We start from the raw sequence: 18570 nt of genomic DNA, 5'->3' as shown, positions 1-18570 counted from the left end.
GATTAATAGTGGTGACAGTGGGCAACCTTCTCTTGTCCCTGATCTTAGTGGTAACGGTTTCAGTTTTTCACCATTGAGAATGATGTTGGCTCTGGGTTTGTCATATATGGCCTTTATTATGTTGAGGTAAGTTCCCTCTGTGCCTACTTTCTGGAGGGTTTTTATCATAAATGGGTATTGAATTTTGTCAAAAGCTTTTTCTGCATCTATTGAGATGATCATATGGTTTTTCTCCTTCAATTTGTTATTGTGGGTTATCACGTTGATTGAGTTGCGTATTTTGAAGAATCCTTGCATTCCTGGGGTAAATCCCAGTTGATGATGGTGTATGATCCTTCTAATGTGCTGTTGGATTTTGTTTGCTAGTATTTTGTTGAGGATTTTTGTGTCTATATTCATCAGTGATATTGGCCTGTAGTTTTCTTTTTTTGTGACGTCTTTGTCTGGTTTTGGTATCAGGGTGATGGTGGCCTCACAGAATGAGTTTGGGAGTGTTCCTCCCTCTGCTATATTTTGGAAGAGTTTGAGAAGGGTAGCTCTTAGCTCTTCTCTAAATGTTTGATAGAATTCACCTGTGAAGCCATCTGGTCCTGGGCTTTTGTTTGTCGGAAGAATTTTCATCACAGTTTCAATTTCAGTGCTTGTCATTGGTCCGTTTATATTTTCTGTTTCTTCCTGGTTCAGTCTCGGAAGGTTGTGCTTTTCTAAGAATTTGCCCATTTCTTCCCGGTTGTCCATTTTATTGGCATAGGGTTGCTTGTAGTAATCTCTCATGATCCTTTCTGTTTCTGCAGTGTCAGTTGTTACTTCTCACTTTTCATTTTTAATTCTATTGATTTGAATCTTCTCCCTTTTTTTCTTGATGAGTCTGTCCCATGGTTTATCAATTTTGTTTATCTTCTCAAAGAACTAGCTTTTAGTTTTATTGATCTTTGCTATTGTTTCCTTCATTTCTTTTTCTGATCTCATCTTTATGATTCTTTCCTTCTGCTAACTTTGGGGGTTTTTTGTTCTTCTTTCTGTATTTGCTTTAGGTTTAAGGTTGTTTATTTATTTTTTTGTTTGTTTGAGATGTTTCTTTTTTCTTGAGGTAGGATAGTATTGTTATAAATTTCCCTCTTAGACCATCTTTTGCTGCATCCCATAGGTTTTGGGTTGTCATGTTTTCATTGTCATTTGTTTCTAGGTATTTTTTGATTTTCTCTTTGAATTCTTCAGTGATCTCTTGGTTATTTAGTGGTGTATTGTTTAGTCACCATGTGTTTGTCTTTTTCACAGGTATTTTCCTGTAATTGCTATCTAGTCTCATAGCGTTGTGGTCGGAACAGATACTTGATACGATATCAATTTTCTTAATTTACCAAGGCTTGATTTGTAATCCAAGATATGATCTATCCTGGAAAATGTTCCATGAGCACTTGAGAAGAAAGTATATTCTGTTGTTTTTGGATGGAGTGTCCTATGAATATCAGTTAAGTCCATCTTGTTTAATGTTTCATTTAAAGCTTGTGTTTCCTTATTTATTTTCACTTTGGGTGATCTGTCCATTGGTGAAAGTGGGGTGTTAAAGTCCCGTAGTATGATTGTGTTACTGTCAGTTTCCCCCTTTATGGCTGTTAGCATTTGCCTTAGGTATTGAGGTGCTCCTATGTTGGGTGCATAAATATTTACAATTGTTATGTCTTCTTGCATTAATCCCTTGATCATTATGTAGTGTCCTTCTTGGTCTCTTGTAATAGTCTTTGTTTTAAAGCCTATTTTGTCTGATATGAGAATTGCTACTCCAGCTTTCTTTTGATTTCCATTTGCATGGAATATCTTTTTCCATAGCCTCACTTTCAGTCCGTATGTGTCCCTAGGTCTGAAGTGGGTCTCTTGTAGACAGCATATATACGGATCTTGTGTTTGTATCCATTCAGCCAGTCTATGTCTTTTGCTGGGAGCATTTAATCCATTTACATTTAAGGTAGTTATCGATATGTATGTTCCTATTACCATTTTCTTAATTGTTTTGGGTTTGTTTTTGTAGGTCTTTTCCTTCTCTTATGTTTCCTGCCTAGAGAAGTTCCTTTAGCATTTGTTGTAAAGCTGGTTTGGTGGTGCTAAATTCTCTTAGCTTTTCCTTTCTGTAAAGGTTTTAATTTCTATGTCGAATCTGAATGAGATCCTTGCTGGATAGAGTAATCTTGGTTGTAGATTTTTCCGTTTCATCACTTTAAATATGTCCTGCCAGTCCCTTCTGGCTTGAAGAGTTTCTGCTGAAAGATCAGCTGTTAACCTCATGGGGATTCCCTTGAGTGTTATTTGTTGTTTTTCCCTTACTTCTTTTAATATTTGTTCTTTGTATTTAATTTTTGATAGTTTGTTTAATATGTGTCTTGTCACGTTTCTCCTTGGATTTATCCTGTATGGGACTCTCTGCCCTTCCTGGGCTTGATTGACTATTTCCTTTCCCATGTTAGGGAAGTTTTCAACTATAATCTCTTCAAATATTTTCTCAGTCCCATTTTCTTTTCTTCTTCTGGGACCCCTATAATTCGAATGTTCGTGCATTTAATGTTGTCCCAGAGGCCTCTAATACTGTCCTCAATTCTTCTCATCTTTTTTCTTTATTCTGCTCTGTGGTAGTTATTTCCACTATTTTATCTTCCAGGTCACTTATCCGTTCTTCTGCCTCAGTTATTCTGCTATTGATTCCCTCTAGTGAATTTTTAATTTCATTTATTGTGTTGTTCATCATTGTTTAGTTCACTCTTTATTACTTCTAGGTCCTTGTTAAACGTTTCTTGTATTTTCTCCATTCTGTTTCCAAGATTTTGGATCATCTTTACTGTCAATATTCTGAAACCTTTTTCAGGTATACTGCCTATTTCCTCTTCATTTGTTTGGTCTGGTGGGTTTTACCTTGCTCCTTCATCTGCTGTGTATTTCTCTGTCTTCTCATTTTGCTTAACTTACTGTGTTTGGGGTCTCATTTTTGCAGGCTGCAGGTTCATAGTTCCCGTTGTTTTTGGTGTCTGCCCCCAGTGGCTAAGGTAGGTTCAGTGGGTTGTGTAGGCTCCCTGGTGGAGGGGACTGTTGCCTGTGTTCTGGTGGAAGAGGCTGCATCTTATCTTTCTGGTGGGCACGACCCCGTCTGGTGGTGTGTTTTGCAGTGTCTGTGAACTTATTTTGATTTTAGGCAGCCTCTCTGCTAATGGGTGGGGTTGTGCTCCTGTCTCGCTAGTTGTTTGGCATGGGGTGTCCAGCACTGGAGCTTGCTGGCAATTGAGTGGAGCTGGGTCTTAGTGTTGAGATGATCTCTGGGAGATCTTTCACCGTTTGGTATTACATGGGGCCGGGAGGTCTCTGGTAGTCCAGTGTCCTGAACTCGGCCCTCCCACCTGCAGGCTCAGGCCTGACACCTGGCTGGAGCACCAAGACCATGTCAGCCACACAGATCGGAAGAAAGGGAGAAAAAAAGAAATAAATAAAAAAATAAAAGTTATTAAAATAAAATTTAAAAAATATTATTAAAAATAAAAATAAAGAAAAAGAGAGAAAGAAGAGAGCAATGAAATCAATCAACAAATCTACCAGTGATAATAAGGTCTAAATACTAAATTAAGATAAAGATAAAACCAGAAACAAATTAGATGCAGAAAGCAAACCCCAAGTCTACATTTGCTCCCCAAGTCCACTGTCTTGGGATGATTCATTGTTATTCAGGTGTTCCACAGATGCAGGGTACATCACGTTGATTGTGGAGCTTTAATCCACTGCTCCTGAGGCTGCTGGGAGAGATTTCCCTTTCTCTTCTTTGTTCACACAGCTCCTGAGGCTCACCTTTGGATTTGGCCCCGCCTTTGCGTGTAGGCCACCTGAGGGCGTCTGTTCTTTGCTCAGACAGGATGGGGTTAAAGGAGCAGCTGATTCGGGGGCTCTGGCTCACTCAGGCCGGGGGGGAGGGAAGGGCACGGAATGCGGGGTAGCCTGAGGCAGCAGAGGCTGGTGTGACGTTGCACCAGCCTGAGGCTCACCGTGTGTTCTCCCGGGGAAGTTGTCCTTGGATCCCGGGACCCTGGCAGTGGCAGGCTGCACAGCTCCCCGGAAGGAGGGTGTGGATAGTGACCTGTGCTCGCACACAGGCTTCTTGGTGGTGGCAGCAGCAGCCTTAGTGTCTCATGCCCGTCTCTGGTGTCTGCGCTGATAGCCACAGCTCGTGCCCGTCTCTGGAGCTCCTTTAGGCGGTGCTGTGAATCCCCTCTTCTTGTGCACCCCGAAACAATGGTCTCTTGCTTCTTAAGCAGTTCCAGACTTTTTCCTGGACTCCCTCCCTGCTAGCTGTGGCACACTAGCCCCCTTCAGGCTGTGTTCACGCAGCCTACCCCAGTCCTCCCCCTGGGGTCTGACCTCTGAAGCTGGAGCCTCAGCTGCCAGCCTCCACCTGCCTCGGTGGGTGAGCAGACAAGCCTCTCGGGCTGGTGAGTGCTGGCCAGCATCGATCATCTGTGCAGGAAACTCTTCGCTTTGCCCTCTGCATCGCGTTGCTGCACTCTCCTCTGTGGCTTGAAATCTTCCCTCCTGCCCACCCCCTGTCTCCGCCAGTGAAGGGGCTTCCTAGTGTGTGGAAACTTTTGCTCTTTCGCAGCTCCCTCCCCGAGGTGCAGGTCCGTCCCTATTCTTTTGTCTCTGATTTTTTCTTTTCTCTTTTGCACTACTCAGGTACGTGGGGATTTTCTTTCCTTTTGGGAAGTCTGAGGTCTTCTGCCTGCATTCAGTAGGTGTTCTGTAGGAGCTGTTGCACATGTAGATGTATTTTTGATGTATTTGTGGGGAGGAAGGTGATCCCCACGTCTTATGCCTCCACCATCTTTAGGCCCTCCCTCTGCAGGACTTTTAAAACAGTGACTGATGGACTTAGTACCTGCCTGGATCAGGAATGATAGAAGGATTGGTCTATAAAATGATCACATTTAGAACTTTACTCTGGTATTAATCAGCTTAAGTTCTTATGAAGTGTAGTAACAAGTTCATTAGTTACAGTGTTGTGTTTGACATGGATTTGATCAATTGTTTCCCTATTTAAAAATCTTTCTTGTGGGAATCTTATTGTAAATTTGGGAATTTAATTCTAGTTAATTTTAAGAAGATTGACCATACCCTGTAACGGTGATCCAGTGGGGAATACAGGAACTATCTTATAAATTGATCAAAATGTATTGGGCACATCAGTTTTGGGTGAGAATTTGGCTGTATTGCTGTTTAAAGTTGATAATACCATTTCCAGTGTCTATTGAGAGAAAAGTATTTAAACAGGTGCTGAGATTAATCTTATTGCTGCATGACTTGTAATAGCAAAAAGCAAAACTGAACATAGCTAGTTACAGCACTAGAGATCTTGTTAAATTATGATGTATCAGTAGGACCGTATATTATACAGCCATTAAAAAAGACTCATGTAGGGACTTCCCTGGTGGTCCAGTGGTTAAGACTCCGCACTCCCAATGCAGGGGGCCCGGGTTCGATCCCTGGCGGGGAACCAGATCCTGCATGCCGCAACTAAGACCCAGTACAGCCAAATAAATAAAGTTTAAAAGGAAAAAAAAAAAGAAGACTGAGGTGGTACTGTGTGTATTGACATGCTCAGATCTCTAAAATATGTTGTTAGAGAAAAACATGCATAGAAAATATACAGAAAACACTTGAACCTGTAGTTATCTGTGATGAGTGAGATGTGGAGGCCAGGGCATCTTCTCATTTTCACTTTTTTTTTTTTTTTAAATAAATTTATTTATTTATTTTTGTCTGTGTTGGGTCTTCGTTACTGCACACGGGCTTTCTCTAGTTGTGGCGAGCGGGGCCTACTCTTCGTTGCAGTGCGCGGGCTTCTCATTGCGGTGGCTTCTCTTGTTGCGGAGCTCAGGCTCTAGGTGCGTGGGCTTCAGTAGTTGCGGCACGCGGGCTCACTAGTTGTGGCTCACGGGTTCTAGAGCGCAGGCTGAATAGTTGTGGTGCACGGGCTTAGTTGCTCCGCAGCATGTGGGATCTTCCAGGACCAGGGCTTAAACCTGTGTCCCCTGCATTGGCAGGCAGATTCTCAACCACTGTGCCACCAGGGAAGCCGCTTCACGTGGTTTTTACAGTGACCATGTATAATTTTTTTAATCAGTAAATAAAATGTACTGTTGTTCATCTACATGTAGTTGTCCTTTGATATTCTTTACTTTTACATTTTTATTTGAGCAGTGGTGTGGTCTTTTCTGAAAATTTAAAAACACTTTTAGAACCATTACAGTGAGTTTGTCTTCACTATTACTGCTGAAGTGACTGTCCCACTAATATGAGGTTTGTGGTATCTTGTTATTATTATTATTTTAAATTTAGGGCCTCTAGAAAAGGAAACCAGATATATGTGGTGGGAGTTAAAAAACAAGATGTAAATCTATTTTAAATCTCTGCTGTACTGTTTTTCTATTTCAGTTACCTAGAAAAGTACGAGAAAGTTCATCATTTTGGGGAGGATGATGATGAGGTACCACCAGGCAATCCCAAACCACAGCTTCCTATTGGTGCAATTCCATCTTCCTACAATTACCAGCAACACAGTGTGTCAGGTAAATATCACTGGAAATGAACAAGGCATAGTTCCACAGTTTTGAATTAGGAAAATAGACATCGTCCAATGAATTGAATTGAACTAATTGGTATGAGGTCCCTTTCTGTCATAGCCTACATATAAGATTTTTAGTTGCAGGAATTTAACATCACAAATATATCTGTATTTTCAAGTGAAGTTTTAAAATTATTTCTTTGTCTAAAGATTAGTTTGACCTGAATAGTTACTAAAATGAGGAGAGGAAGGTCCTGTTAGGATTAGGGAAGCCAGAGGAGTACTCATAGCATCTAGATTTTCTACAATTCCTGGAATTCCCAGCACCAGAATTTCTCAGAAATGTTTCTTACTATTCAACTGTTTTCCTGCCATGGTACCAGGGATTTAAGATTCTTTTCATTCATGTCATTCTTGTAATGGTTATAGAGGAATCTGCAGCTAAAAAGAACAGGACTGAAGTTGGAAATAATCAGGTTGAGAGTCTAATAAAGAGGTTCTTGAGACAGAATAGATGGGAGTTCCGTTGTTTGTGGCTCGGGGGGTTGAGACAGTGATACTTAGGAAGAGAGCTCTGAAGAGGTAAGCATCTCTTTTCTTTAATCACTAACATTTGGCCTGAAAAAGAGGAGATACATCTTTTTCAAGGGTATGTTCTTTATAAAATATACAGTTATCTAGATCTTTTTTATTCTTCATTGGTACTAATACCAATCTCTTAGGTAATCCTTAGTTTTAAGCTCCCTTGTTTGTGCCAGTATCACTGATTTAAATTTTCCATTATCTATTTTCAGTTTCTTTCATGTTGAATTTGACTCTGTTTCTTCCCCAATCAGCTGAGGAAACAATCTCCTAGAATCTGTGATCTCCGTTAGAAGAGGTTTTCATCTGACGCTTTTGTATAGTTGGGGCTTGGGAGGGGTGGTGGCAGTGGTGAGTGCAAACCAAATCTCGCTTTATCTTTAATGAGAAGTTATTACCTCAAGAACTACTGTTAAAAGGGAACATTTTAAGTCACCATGTAGAAGATCTTACTAATAGCTTAAGCTGATTAAATAAAATGGGGTGACTTGTTAGGTGATATGCTTCCTGTTTTTAAAAAGAGCTAATGACCATTATCTAATTCAAGGATGTTATATAGGGTATTCCTACATTGAGTGAGACCTTGTACTAAAGACCTTTAAGACCATCTTGTAACTGTGTTGTTCCTATATTTCATCAACAGCAGAACTGTCCATTCTTGTAGCTTAAATAGAGTTTGGTGTCTATTCCAGCTTCTCCATTTCTACATTAGATCTTGTTTAAAATGAAATTTTTTTCTGGATCAGTTTTTTTTGTCCCTCTTCCCTAATTAAACATGATTTACTTCAAAAAAAGAGATATTTCTGGTATTTCAGAAGCCTAATGAAAGTCATTGATAGAGCTACACAATTTTTAAGGGAATGACAATTTCTTGGTCTGGTGTTACAATAACTCCTTTGTGATATGCTATCATATGTCTGTTTTTTTTTTTAAGGAGAATCTGAGTAGTTATGTAACATATGTAACATGTTTGACAAAATCAGGATTGGGGACTCATGAAAGGAAAAAAAGAACTAGGACTTGCTGGGGAACATCAGACTACAATATATCTAATTCAAACTGAAAAGAGGTAGTGTTGCAGGGCAGCATTTATGAATTTGAAGGTGCTTTTTATTTTTCTAGAAGGAGCCATAGCAACATTATGACAGTGTTCTAAAAATTAACATGACCATCAATATATAAAACAAATCCTTCACTGATGATTCTTTTCAAATGCCGTTAAGGAAATATAGTAAGCTTCATAGCTGTCAATATATATGTGTGTGTCTGTTTGTGTGTGTGTAAATAAACACCAAAGTAGAATTACATGGTGGTAGATTAAGAGCCTTAGGAAATTTTAATAAGAATGTTTAAAATATTTGTGTGTACATCTTTGATTATACAGCCTTACTCTTCTTATAGGTTTAGATTAATGTATTTGGATAAATGTATTTTATCTAGAGATGCTTATATTGTTGATATTAAGAAAAGGTATTCTAAAACAGTATTTTGAAACGTAATATAATAAATTGGCATTTAGTATGAAGTGCAATTCTACTCATAATTGTCATGATAGAATATTGTACATTGATAGAATATGGGACCAGATTTTCCTTTAAGGATACTGACGCCTTTTGCCCAGTGACTTGAAGTGGCCAAAAAAGTATTCATAGATTTTGCTTTGAATTAGTAAGTATTGGCGTCAAAATATGGTCGTTTTATTTGCGTAGTTTTTCATACTTTTCCATGCCATAAATACCTAATCTTTTTGTTTCCGTCTTTATTCTTTCTTCCTTGGTATTGATTTGGATACAGTCAGTTCCGCAGAATTGTAGTGTAGATTACTAAGGACTTTTTGTTCATCTTCTCTTACACTTTAAAATTAAAAAATTAATTAGTTTCTAAATTAAAGATTTTTTATTTATTTGCAATATCTCTAGTTGAAGAATTATGAAAGGCAAAATTGGTACATGACAACTCATTGAAATTAATAGAATTGCAGAATTTTAGAGCTAGCAAGGATTTTAGTGATCATTTAATCCAATTCAATCATTTCGGTCAAAGGAGGCCAAGCACCCTATCCATTTGCATTTTTGTTACGTAAATTTGGGAGAGCTTATACAGGAAGATGTATTATTTTAGTTTTATCAGTTGTATTTGAGCAAAAATTTTCCTTTACATGTCCCATATTCTTATAGACATTTGAACTACAGCAATCACTGCCAGTATCAATGGAAAGAATGTACTGTCTAGTATCTTTAATGTAAACAGCACTCCAGGAACAATTCTCCCTTTCCTCTAAACTGAAAACAAAGAGATTACCTCGGATTAAATTAGTTTGTCAGCAGTGATGCGTTTGTATAAACATTGAGTCAAGAATGTTGAAAATTTCTGATCCCATTCACATTATAACATTGTAGCTATTTAATCATACCTCCTTGGGGATGGGAAGGGAGGCTCTTAAAATCTTGTAAGCATTTTCTCATATATTATCATAGGAATCTTTACCAAGCCTCATATAATTAGAGGACTTTTCATAATTATCATATTTATTCATCTTATTTTAATTGGAGATGACTTTTGGCAAAGTCATTCACGTAAGGATGTATTGAATTGAGTATATGATGGCATCTGTTATTCTTCAGTAGCAAACAGAACAATTCCAAGATCATATTGAAAGCACATAAAGAAGACTGTGACAGATGTTGAATATAGGTTCCAATTTGTTTTCTATTGAAGAGATTTGCATGAAAATTTTGTGGAATCTAAAAACTTAATTATTGCTGAGACTTGGCATCTCATGATCAATTCCACTGTGCGGTATAGAAATATCAAAACCCCTATATTCACGGAAGTTATGTTACATTTTCCCCAGATATTTATGTTATTTATAAGAAATTTTACTTTTCAAGATTATAAAAAATGAACAACATATTATTGTTCAACCTTAAATATTATAAAGAATCGGTGTCTTATTCATTTATAAGTGTATTGTGATACTTCTTATTGGAGAAATTCCTAGAATATTTTAGAATTGAAGAGTTGTCTCAGATATCTACATTGGGAAATGAAGAAGTTTCTTACATGATTTTCTTCTGTGGCATGTTGTGACAATAGATTCCTACTTGCATTCCCTTTAGTGACATTTTAAAAAGATTTTTTTTCAAATCCATATTTTTCTGAAATGTTTCATCTAGCAGTTTTCTAACTCTTGTTTCTTGCCTTTTCTCATTAAACTAATTAGATCTTTAGGTGAAAAATGTACTAGGGGTATATGTCTCAGGACGTAGCTGCCAAGGCCTAAACTGCACCAATTAAGAGTCAGTATTTCTAGAAATATAACATTTTCTAATATGTATATATTATGAGTATAAAATATATTAGTGTTCTGTAATCCCATCTTCCCTACCTTCAAAGTTCTAAAAATGTCTAATTCTCCTACATAAAATCTTAGTTAGGAAAAGATTTGTTAGGACACAAAAGCATGAACTGTAGAGGTAAAAATTTATAAATCACACTTCATCAAAATTAAAACTTCTCTTTCAAGACATTGTTAAGAAAATGAAAAGGTAAACCATTCACTATCTGGGAGAAAATATTTACAAAATAAATATTAGATAAGTGACTCATATTCAGAATATTTTAAACTGACAGTATTAAGTGCCGACAAGGATGTACAGCACCAGGAACTCTCTCATACATCGCTGGTGGAAAGACAGAATGTTACCACCACTTTGGAAAACAGTTTCACAGTTTCTTGCAAAGTTAAACATACACTTTGTATGACCCAGTAATCCAAGAGAAATGAAGAAATATGTCCGCACAAAGTCCTGTATGTGAATGTTTACAGCAACTGTATTCAGAAGTGCCAAAAACTGGACACAGTCCAAATGTCCTTCAACTAGGGAATGGATAAACAAATTATGTTACAGCCATACTATGGCAGTAAAAAGGAACCAACTATTGATACACACATCAAAATGGATACTAACCTCAAAAGCATTTTGCTAAATGAAATAAATCAGGCACAAAAAGATATATATTGTGTGATTCTGTTTAATTGGCATTTTGAAATAAAGTAGATCAGTGGTTGTTTATGGATAGAAGAGAGGATCAACTACAAAGGAGCATAAAGAAACTTCTTTGGGGTGATAGAAATACTCTCTATCTCCATTGTGGTTGTGGTTAAAAGACTATCAAAACTCATAGAACTGTAGAACTAAAAAGCATGAATTTTACATATTATGTGGCAGCAAATCTGACCTAAACAAGTAATAATCCTCCCAAAATTGGGTAAAGAAGGTTGGCAGCATGTTTAGAAACATGATATTGTTAAAAATTTGAAAGGAACCAGCCTTTCTGGCTTATAGTATTTAAAAATTGGAATAAGTCCCTTGAAATACAAGAATAAAAAATGTAGACAAGGTAAATTAAAATAAAGATACAATAGTAATTTTGCAATGATATCCAACAGAATATCTACATTTTTTATGTTTTAATACTTTTTGAGGAATGTAATTTTCACTTAAGTTTAGAAAGTTGAACTCTAAACTTCTACTCAGTTTATATTTTATAAAAGAAAACAAACTTCTGTCCCGTATTCAGAAGATATTAACCATAAAAGGTTTCTAATCCTTGATATACTTAACAGTGTTTTTGTTTTTGTCTTTGTTAGATTATCTGCGTCAAAGTTATGGGCTGTCTATGGACTTCAATTCGCCAAATGATTATACTAAATTGGTGCTTTCACTATTATCTGGACTCCCAAATGAAGTGGACTTTGCTATTAATGTATGCACTCTCCTATCAAATGAAAGCAAACATGTCATGCAACTTGAAAAAGACCCTAAAATCATCACTTTATTGCTTGCTAATGCCGGGGTGTTTGATGACAGTAAGTTTTAGCCTTAATGTTTTGCATAATCATTGTATTAAAGGTGTTATAGATTTTTTTTAAAGGTTTTTAAGGGGGAAAGTACTTTTTATTAGGTAATATACTAGCATTCTTTATTTCCTTTTGTTATATTAAATGTATTATTATTATTATTTTAATTAAATTAATTAATTTATTTATGGCTGTGTTGGCTCTTCGTTTCTGTGCGAGAGCTTTCTCTAGTTGTGGCAAACGGGGGCCTCTCTTCATCGCGGTGCGCGGGCCTCTCACTATCGCGGCCTCTCTTGTTGCGGAGCACAGGCTCCAGACGCGCAGGCTCAGTAATTGTGGCTCACGGGGCTAGTTGCTCCGCGGCATGTGGGATCTTCCCAGACCAGGGCTCGAACCCGTGTCCCCTGCATTGGCAGGCAGACTCTCAACCACTGCGCCACCAGGGAAGCCCGATATTAAATGTATTATTTAAAATAATGAATGTTTGGATTTTTTTTAATCTTATATATTTGAATAATAAAAACCTCACTAGAGCTTTTGAAATTAAAATGCTGTATTTTTCTTATAGTAAATGTGGGTTTGTTGATTTGAGAAAATTGTTTGATACAAAATTCAGATAGCGAAAAATAGGACCTGGAAGAAATTGTTTTCTGAAGTCTGTTTCTGCTGGTGTGTAGTTATAATTTTTAACTAAACAATTTAGGTCAATGAATTTGAAAATTTGCTGCATAAATAATCAAAATAAGAATGATCAAATATTTCATATTTTTTTACTCGTAGGATTTGTTATTTGTAGGTTTTTATAAATCACGTTCTTTGTTTTCTGTGTAATTATCTCAAATCTAGGTTACTTTTCAGACCAAATTGCTCAATTCTTTAATTGAGCAATTTGACTAGCAATCCCTAGTTTAATAGGGATTTAGAAAATATGTTTTAAAATTTTTTCCTGCTATAGTTTTTCTTTTTAAAATATTCTATGTCAGCTGAATGTTATTGACATAAAATTTTTTCTTGCTTCTCAACCCTCCTTCTACCCCAATACCATGTAACTTCTTTTGTCAGAAGTATATTCTATTAATGGATTAAGGTATTGATATATTTTGAAATTATCATATAGGAAACTATATAGAACAGTAGATATAGTCTGAGAATTTCATGTAATATTTCATAGGTTCATGAGTGTTTTTATGTTTAAACAGTGATGTGTTTGCAAATGAGTTCATTTTTCTGTAATTTAGGTCAGTAGTATAATTTTCAAACATACTTTTATTTGGGATTATCTAAGTAGGATTCCTTTGTTGTTGTTGTTGTTGCTGTTGTTGTTGTTGTTGTTGGCCATGCCGCACGGCTTGTGGGATCTTAGTTCCCTGACCAGGGATTGAACCAGTCCCTTAGTTCCCTGACCAGGGATTGAACCAGTCCCTCGGCAGTGAGAGCACGGAGTCCTAACCACTGGACCACCAGGGAATTTCCTAAGTAGGAGTCCTTACAATTTGACATGTACTTATTTTGTATGAAGACATTTTGAAATTAAACAAAAGTGAAAATGAGTTTCTTACCCTGCCAGAAACTATTCTTGGTTACTTGGAGGAGGAAAAAAGATTAGCACTTATCAGTTTGTATTGTAACTTTGAAGATCTAAATTTGGTAGATTTCCATCTCACTCTCATTTTCTTTGCTTCCTGATATTTCATTTTGATCTTTTAAAGACATTTTTCAGCATTTAATATAGAATGGTTTAAAATTGTTTCACATTTTTTTAGAAATCTTAAAATGAAGTTTTTAAAAATAGTAAATATTCTCAGACCAGAATAATTTTAGTGAATTCTTACCATTTAATCATTGAATAAGAATTACATTTGTATATATGATAAAAGTGAGCTTACCAGCTTTGATGCACTGAGGCATGACATTCTTTATACCCAGTTTATCTTCTTGCATTTTTTAGCATTTTTGTGTATCTCAGACTAAATTATTATGTAGAGTAGCAATCTAAAACATTAATAATTTAGCAAATGCTGTTTAACGGATGTTTCTTTTATTTCAACAGTTAGAAGTTTAGAGTTCCAGAGTACATAGGGACTTTATGAAGACCGTATACTTAAAACAGTGGTTTTACATTATGAAAATAATTCTTTTGAGTTTGAAGATTAAGGGTATATTTGATTATGGGCATATTTCATAAGGCTCTTGAGAGGTTTTGAATTTTTTTAGGGCATGAAATTTTAATTGAGAGAAAATGTAGATACCACTTTCTTTGAAGGTGTGTAATATTTATACATATATGTATTTGAAGAAGTATAATAAAAATTCCATGTGACAAAAATTTAATTTTTCCATCTTATATTTCCATTCAGTATTCTTTTCCCAGTGAAGTTTTTCTTTATAAGGTTTTCTTCAGGACAAACAAAATTTTGTCTCTTTAGTAGGGTGTGGACTTCATTTTTCTGATTCAGCTGCTACGTCTATATAAATTTGATGTTCTGTGAAATTCTTCTTTAGGTCACTGTAGTTAAATTTATTTATTAAAAACTTCAAATCTGTTCTTTATATCATGTCCCCATGATCCTAATATCAATATAATGTTAAACTGTTTCCATTCTTCACCCTTATTAGTACTTTTTCAATGAATAGTCTTATTCTAACCTAAGTACTTTACAACTTTAACTCAATATTAAGTAAAAATATTAGATCTACACTTAAAGGCGTAATAAGACTGCAAACATTCATTAAATCTTTTACAACAGAAAATATATCCATATGTTATGCATGTCACAGCACATCCATTTAAGGAGATTTACTTTTGTTTTTTTAAAGAATTACATTCATAAAACTAGTTTTTCTGTTAAAAATTGCCAATACATAGTTTTCTCTCTGCATTGGAAAACCAATAGCTTTCATTACAGAATACAGATAATTACAGGTAGTTGATGAAAGTACCTACCTAATTTTTAAAGGTAGATGCCTATTGTTTCACAGCTTAGACATTTGTATTATACAACTTTACTGTCTGGTCCTGTAACTGACAAAATGAGTTAGCAACGCAGAGGAGAGAAAAGCGATATGTATCTATCTATATACCTTAACCTCTGTTGTCCGGAGGGGGCAGGGTGTTATTAAGAAGCTTTTGAACATAGATGGTTTGACTTTGCTCCTGATAACTTTATCAAGAAATACAAACAAGCTATAGCTGAGAATGTTTCCTAAAGGAGATTTCATTGTGGGAATTATTCCCAAAGAATGCCTTGTCCACTAATTGAATTACATAATTCTTTTTGAAATGACTATGAAGATTTAAAGTTATAACAGTTTGGCAATCTAATAGCAGTAGCATCAGTTTGACTTTTTAATATGTTTCTCTTCTACAAATGAAAACTAATGCAGAGTAACTATTACAGTACCCTCATTTTTTTCTTATTGTCTGTATAACTATTATGAAAGTGAGTTGTGTATTTTTAGATTGTAGTGACATAAACTTTCTTTAAATTCTATAATTTAAAAAAACAGTATTTCAAAAGAAATTATCATGACTTTCTATCATTTATTATGAAACAGTTTTTAATGAACAAGGTATCCTAAAATGTAGTTTTACTGTTTTTCCAAACCTACCTATTAAGGAACTAAGTGAAAGAAATAATTTCATTTTACTGAATACACTATTATTCTTTTAGCTTTAGGATCCTTTTCTACTGTATTTGGAGAAGAATGGAAGGAGAAGACTGATAGAGATTTTGTTAAGGTAATTCACGTAAAGTAAAATGTTGAACCACTGAATTACATGTAGCCAAGGGCCAAGGGTCAATGGTTGCTTATTTTATATACAAATTGTGATTAACATGAGTAAAAAATTGTTTAGAATAGCTAATAAACAGAAGTAAAGTTTTTAGTTATCATACATAGATTTCTGAGAATGATAAATCTGTAATAAAAGCAGTAAATCAAAGGATACCCAGACTGTGAGTAGCAGTCCTGGTAATTTCCTTAGGATTCTTTTTCAGTTCACTTAATCACTCTTCAGCTGTGTCTAATATGCCACTTGATTTGTTTGTTAAGTTTTATTATAGTGACTGTGTTTTAATTTCTAGAAATTCTCATTGTATTTTTTCAAATTTTCCCTTTTTGATCTTCTCCTTTTATAATTTTTAAAATATATATTTAAAATATCTTTATTAATATAATTAAATTATATATTAAATATATGATATATAAACATGAATATATCATATATTTTATATGTAAAATATAAATGAAAGCTTAAAGATATGTACATATACACATACCTGATAATGCTAATGTCTAAGCCTCCTGCAACTCTGATTCTGCTGATTCTGACTTGGTGGATTATTCCTTTGTGTTTTATAATGTTGGTTTATAAATGTCAGCAGATTTCTTTCTGTAGAATTTTTGTACAGATTGGTTGGAGAGTATTTCTTCACTTCTGTGTTGCTTTTGCCAGTCACTTGAAAGGAAATACTGATCAGAATGACTTTATATTAATTTTTTTATTGGAGATTTTTCTGATTACTCTGATGGTAAAAACAAATCCATGGGAGATGTGGAGCAGTCTAGTGGTGAACATATCATGGATTGTTTTTAACTGAAAGCTCATGCAGAGACAGTCAATCCCTTTTGTCTCCCTTTCTTAGGGTATTAAACCTTCAAATTTCCCACCATGATATGGAGTTGCATTTTTAATTCCCAGTTTTACAAGCTCACCAAAGTTTTATATTCTGTCCTTACCCCACCCACTAAAAGCCAAGTCTCTTGATTGTAGTTAAGCAGGTAATTTCTATAACTCCAGAAAACTGGTGAGTAAAATGTAAGATGCACAAAAAAGTACACTAAAGTAACACATGCAGTCACAATGGGGAATGTGTTTGTCAGTATAGTCACTAATCACATGAAATCAAGAAGACACCAGTATGTTGAAGATGAATAGATGATCACCTCTGTTTTCATTAATTTCTGCTATTTATATTTTATTCTCATACTGTATTCTTTGAGTTTAAGTTTCTTCACTTTTTCTAATTTCTTGAGCTGGTGCTTACAGTTATTGATTTTTAAAAATTTTTTTCTAATATATACATTTGAAGCCATAAAATTCCATCCAAGCACATATTTAACTTTATACTTCCAATTTTGATATTTCATGTTTTTATTATAACTCATTTAAAAATATCTTCATATTTCCATTATGATTTTCTCTCTGAAACATAGATTATTTAGAAGGGAATTTTCTTAATTTCCAAAAACATGAAAAATTTTCTAGTTTCCTTTTCTTAATATCTAACTGTATTTCAGTATGTTCAGAGAAACATACTCTGTATAATTTTAAACCTTTGAAATGTTTTCACCCTTTATTTGGTAGCTTAGCATTGATCAGATTTTATAAGCACTCCATGTGTGTTTGAAAATAACATATACAGGCATATCTTGCTTTATTGCCCTTCACTTTATTGTGCTTTGCAGATACATTTTTACAACTTTAAGGTTTGTGGCAACCTTGCGATGAGCAAGTTTATCAGTGCCATTTTTTCCAACAGCATTTGCTCATTTCATGTCTCTGTGTCCCATTTTGGTAATTCTCAATATTTCAAACTTTTTCATTATTATTTTATTATTATTATATTTGTTTTGGTCATCTGTGATCAGTGATCTTTGATTTTACTACTGTGACTCACTGAAGGTTCAGATGATGGTTACCATTTTTTTAGCAATAAAGTATTTCCTATTCAAGGTATGTACACTGTTTTTTTAGGCATAACGCTGTTGCACACTTCATAGACTACAGCGTAGTATAAACATAACTTTTATATGCACTGGGAAACCAAATTTGTGCTGACTCACTTTATTACGATGTTCATTTTATTGCGATGGTCTGGAACTGAGTCTGCAATATCTTCAAGGTATGCCTGTATTCTGAAGTTGTTGGGTGTAAGTTTCTATATATGTCAGTTAAGCCAACACAGTTAATCATTTTTTGGTTTGTTTTTGGTTTTTTTTTGCGGTACGCGGGCCTCTCACTGCTGTGGCCTCCCCCGCCGCGGAGCACAGGCTCCGGACGCGCATGCTCAGCGGCCATGGCCCACGGGCCCAGCCGCTCCACGGCACGTGGGATCCTCCCGGACCGGGGCACGAACCCGCGCTCCCTGCACCGGCAGGCAGACTCTCAACCACTGCGCCACCAGGGAAGCCCCAGTTAATCATTTTCTAAAAAATTTTTTATTGGAGTATAGTTGATATACAGTGTTTTGTTAGTGTCAGCTATACAGCAAAATGAATCTTTTATACATATACATATATCCATTCTTTTTTAGATTTTTTTCCCATATAGGTTATTACAGAATATTGAGTAGAGTTCTCTGTGCTATTCAGTAGGTCCTTTTTAGTTATCTATTTTATATATAATAGTGTGTATATGTTAATCCCAATCTCCTAATTTATACCCCTCCCCCCCGCCTTTTGATTTTGGTAACCATAAGCTTGTTTTCTACATCTGTGACTCTTTCTGTTTCGTAAATAAGTTTGTTTG

At 35.4% G+C, this 18570-nt stretch overlaps 1 protein-coding gene across 3 annotated transcripts in view; it reads left to right on the top strand.

Moving 5' to 3' along the window:
* The window catches only part of ARID2 (AT-rich interaction domain 2), a 170524-nt gene that overhangs the window by 80288 nt on the left and 71666 nt on the right, over positions 1-18570 (top strand). For all 3 annotated transcript variants that reach the window (XR_003430079.1, XM_027093544.1, XM_027093543.1), the window contains exons 3-5: positions 6463-6596; positions 11829-12047; positions 15710-15777. Coding sequence is in view for 2 of the 3 variants with exons in the window: in XM_027093544.1 (XP_026949345.1) it covers positions 6463-6596; positions 11829-12047; positions 15710-15777 (421 nt within the window). In the remaining variant the exon portion in view is untranslated. The remainder of the gene's footprint in view (positions 1-6462; positions 6597-11828; positions 12048-15709; positions 15778-18570) is intronic.

The sequence above is a fragment of the Aethalodelphis obliquidens genome, unplaced genomic scaffold, assembly GCF_003676395.1.
Source record: "Aethalodelphis obliquidens isolate GAN/ISIS:26980383/991018 unplaced genomic scaffold, ASM367639v1 scaffold84, whole genome shotgun sequence".
NCBI classification, from domain to species: Eukaryota; Metazoa; Chordata; class Mammalia; order Artiodactyla; family Delphinidae; genus Aethalodelphis; species Aethalodelphis obliquidens.
Note: the sequence above shows the minus strand (reverse complement) of the source record. Positions and strands in the feature narration are given on the sequence as shown.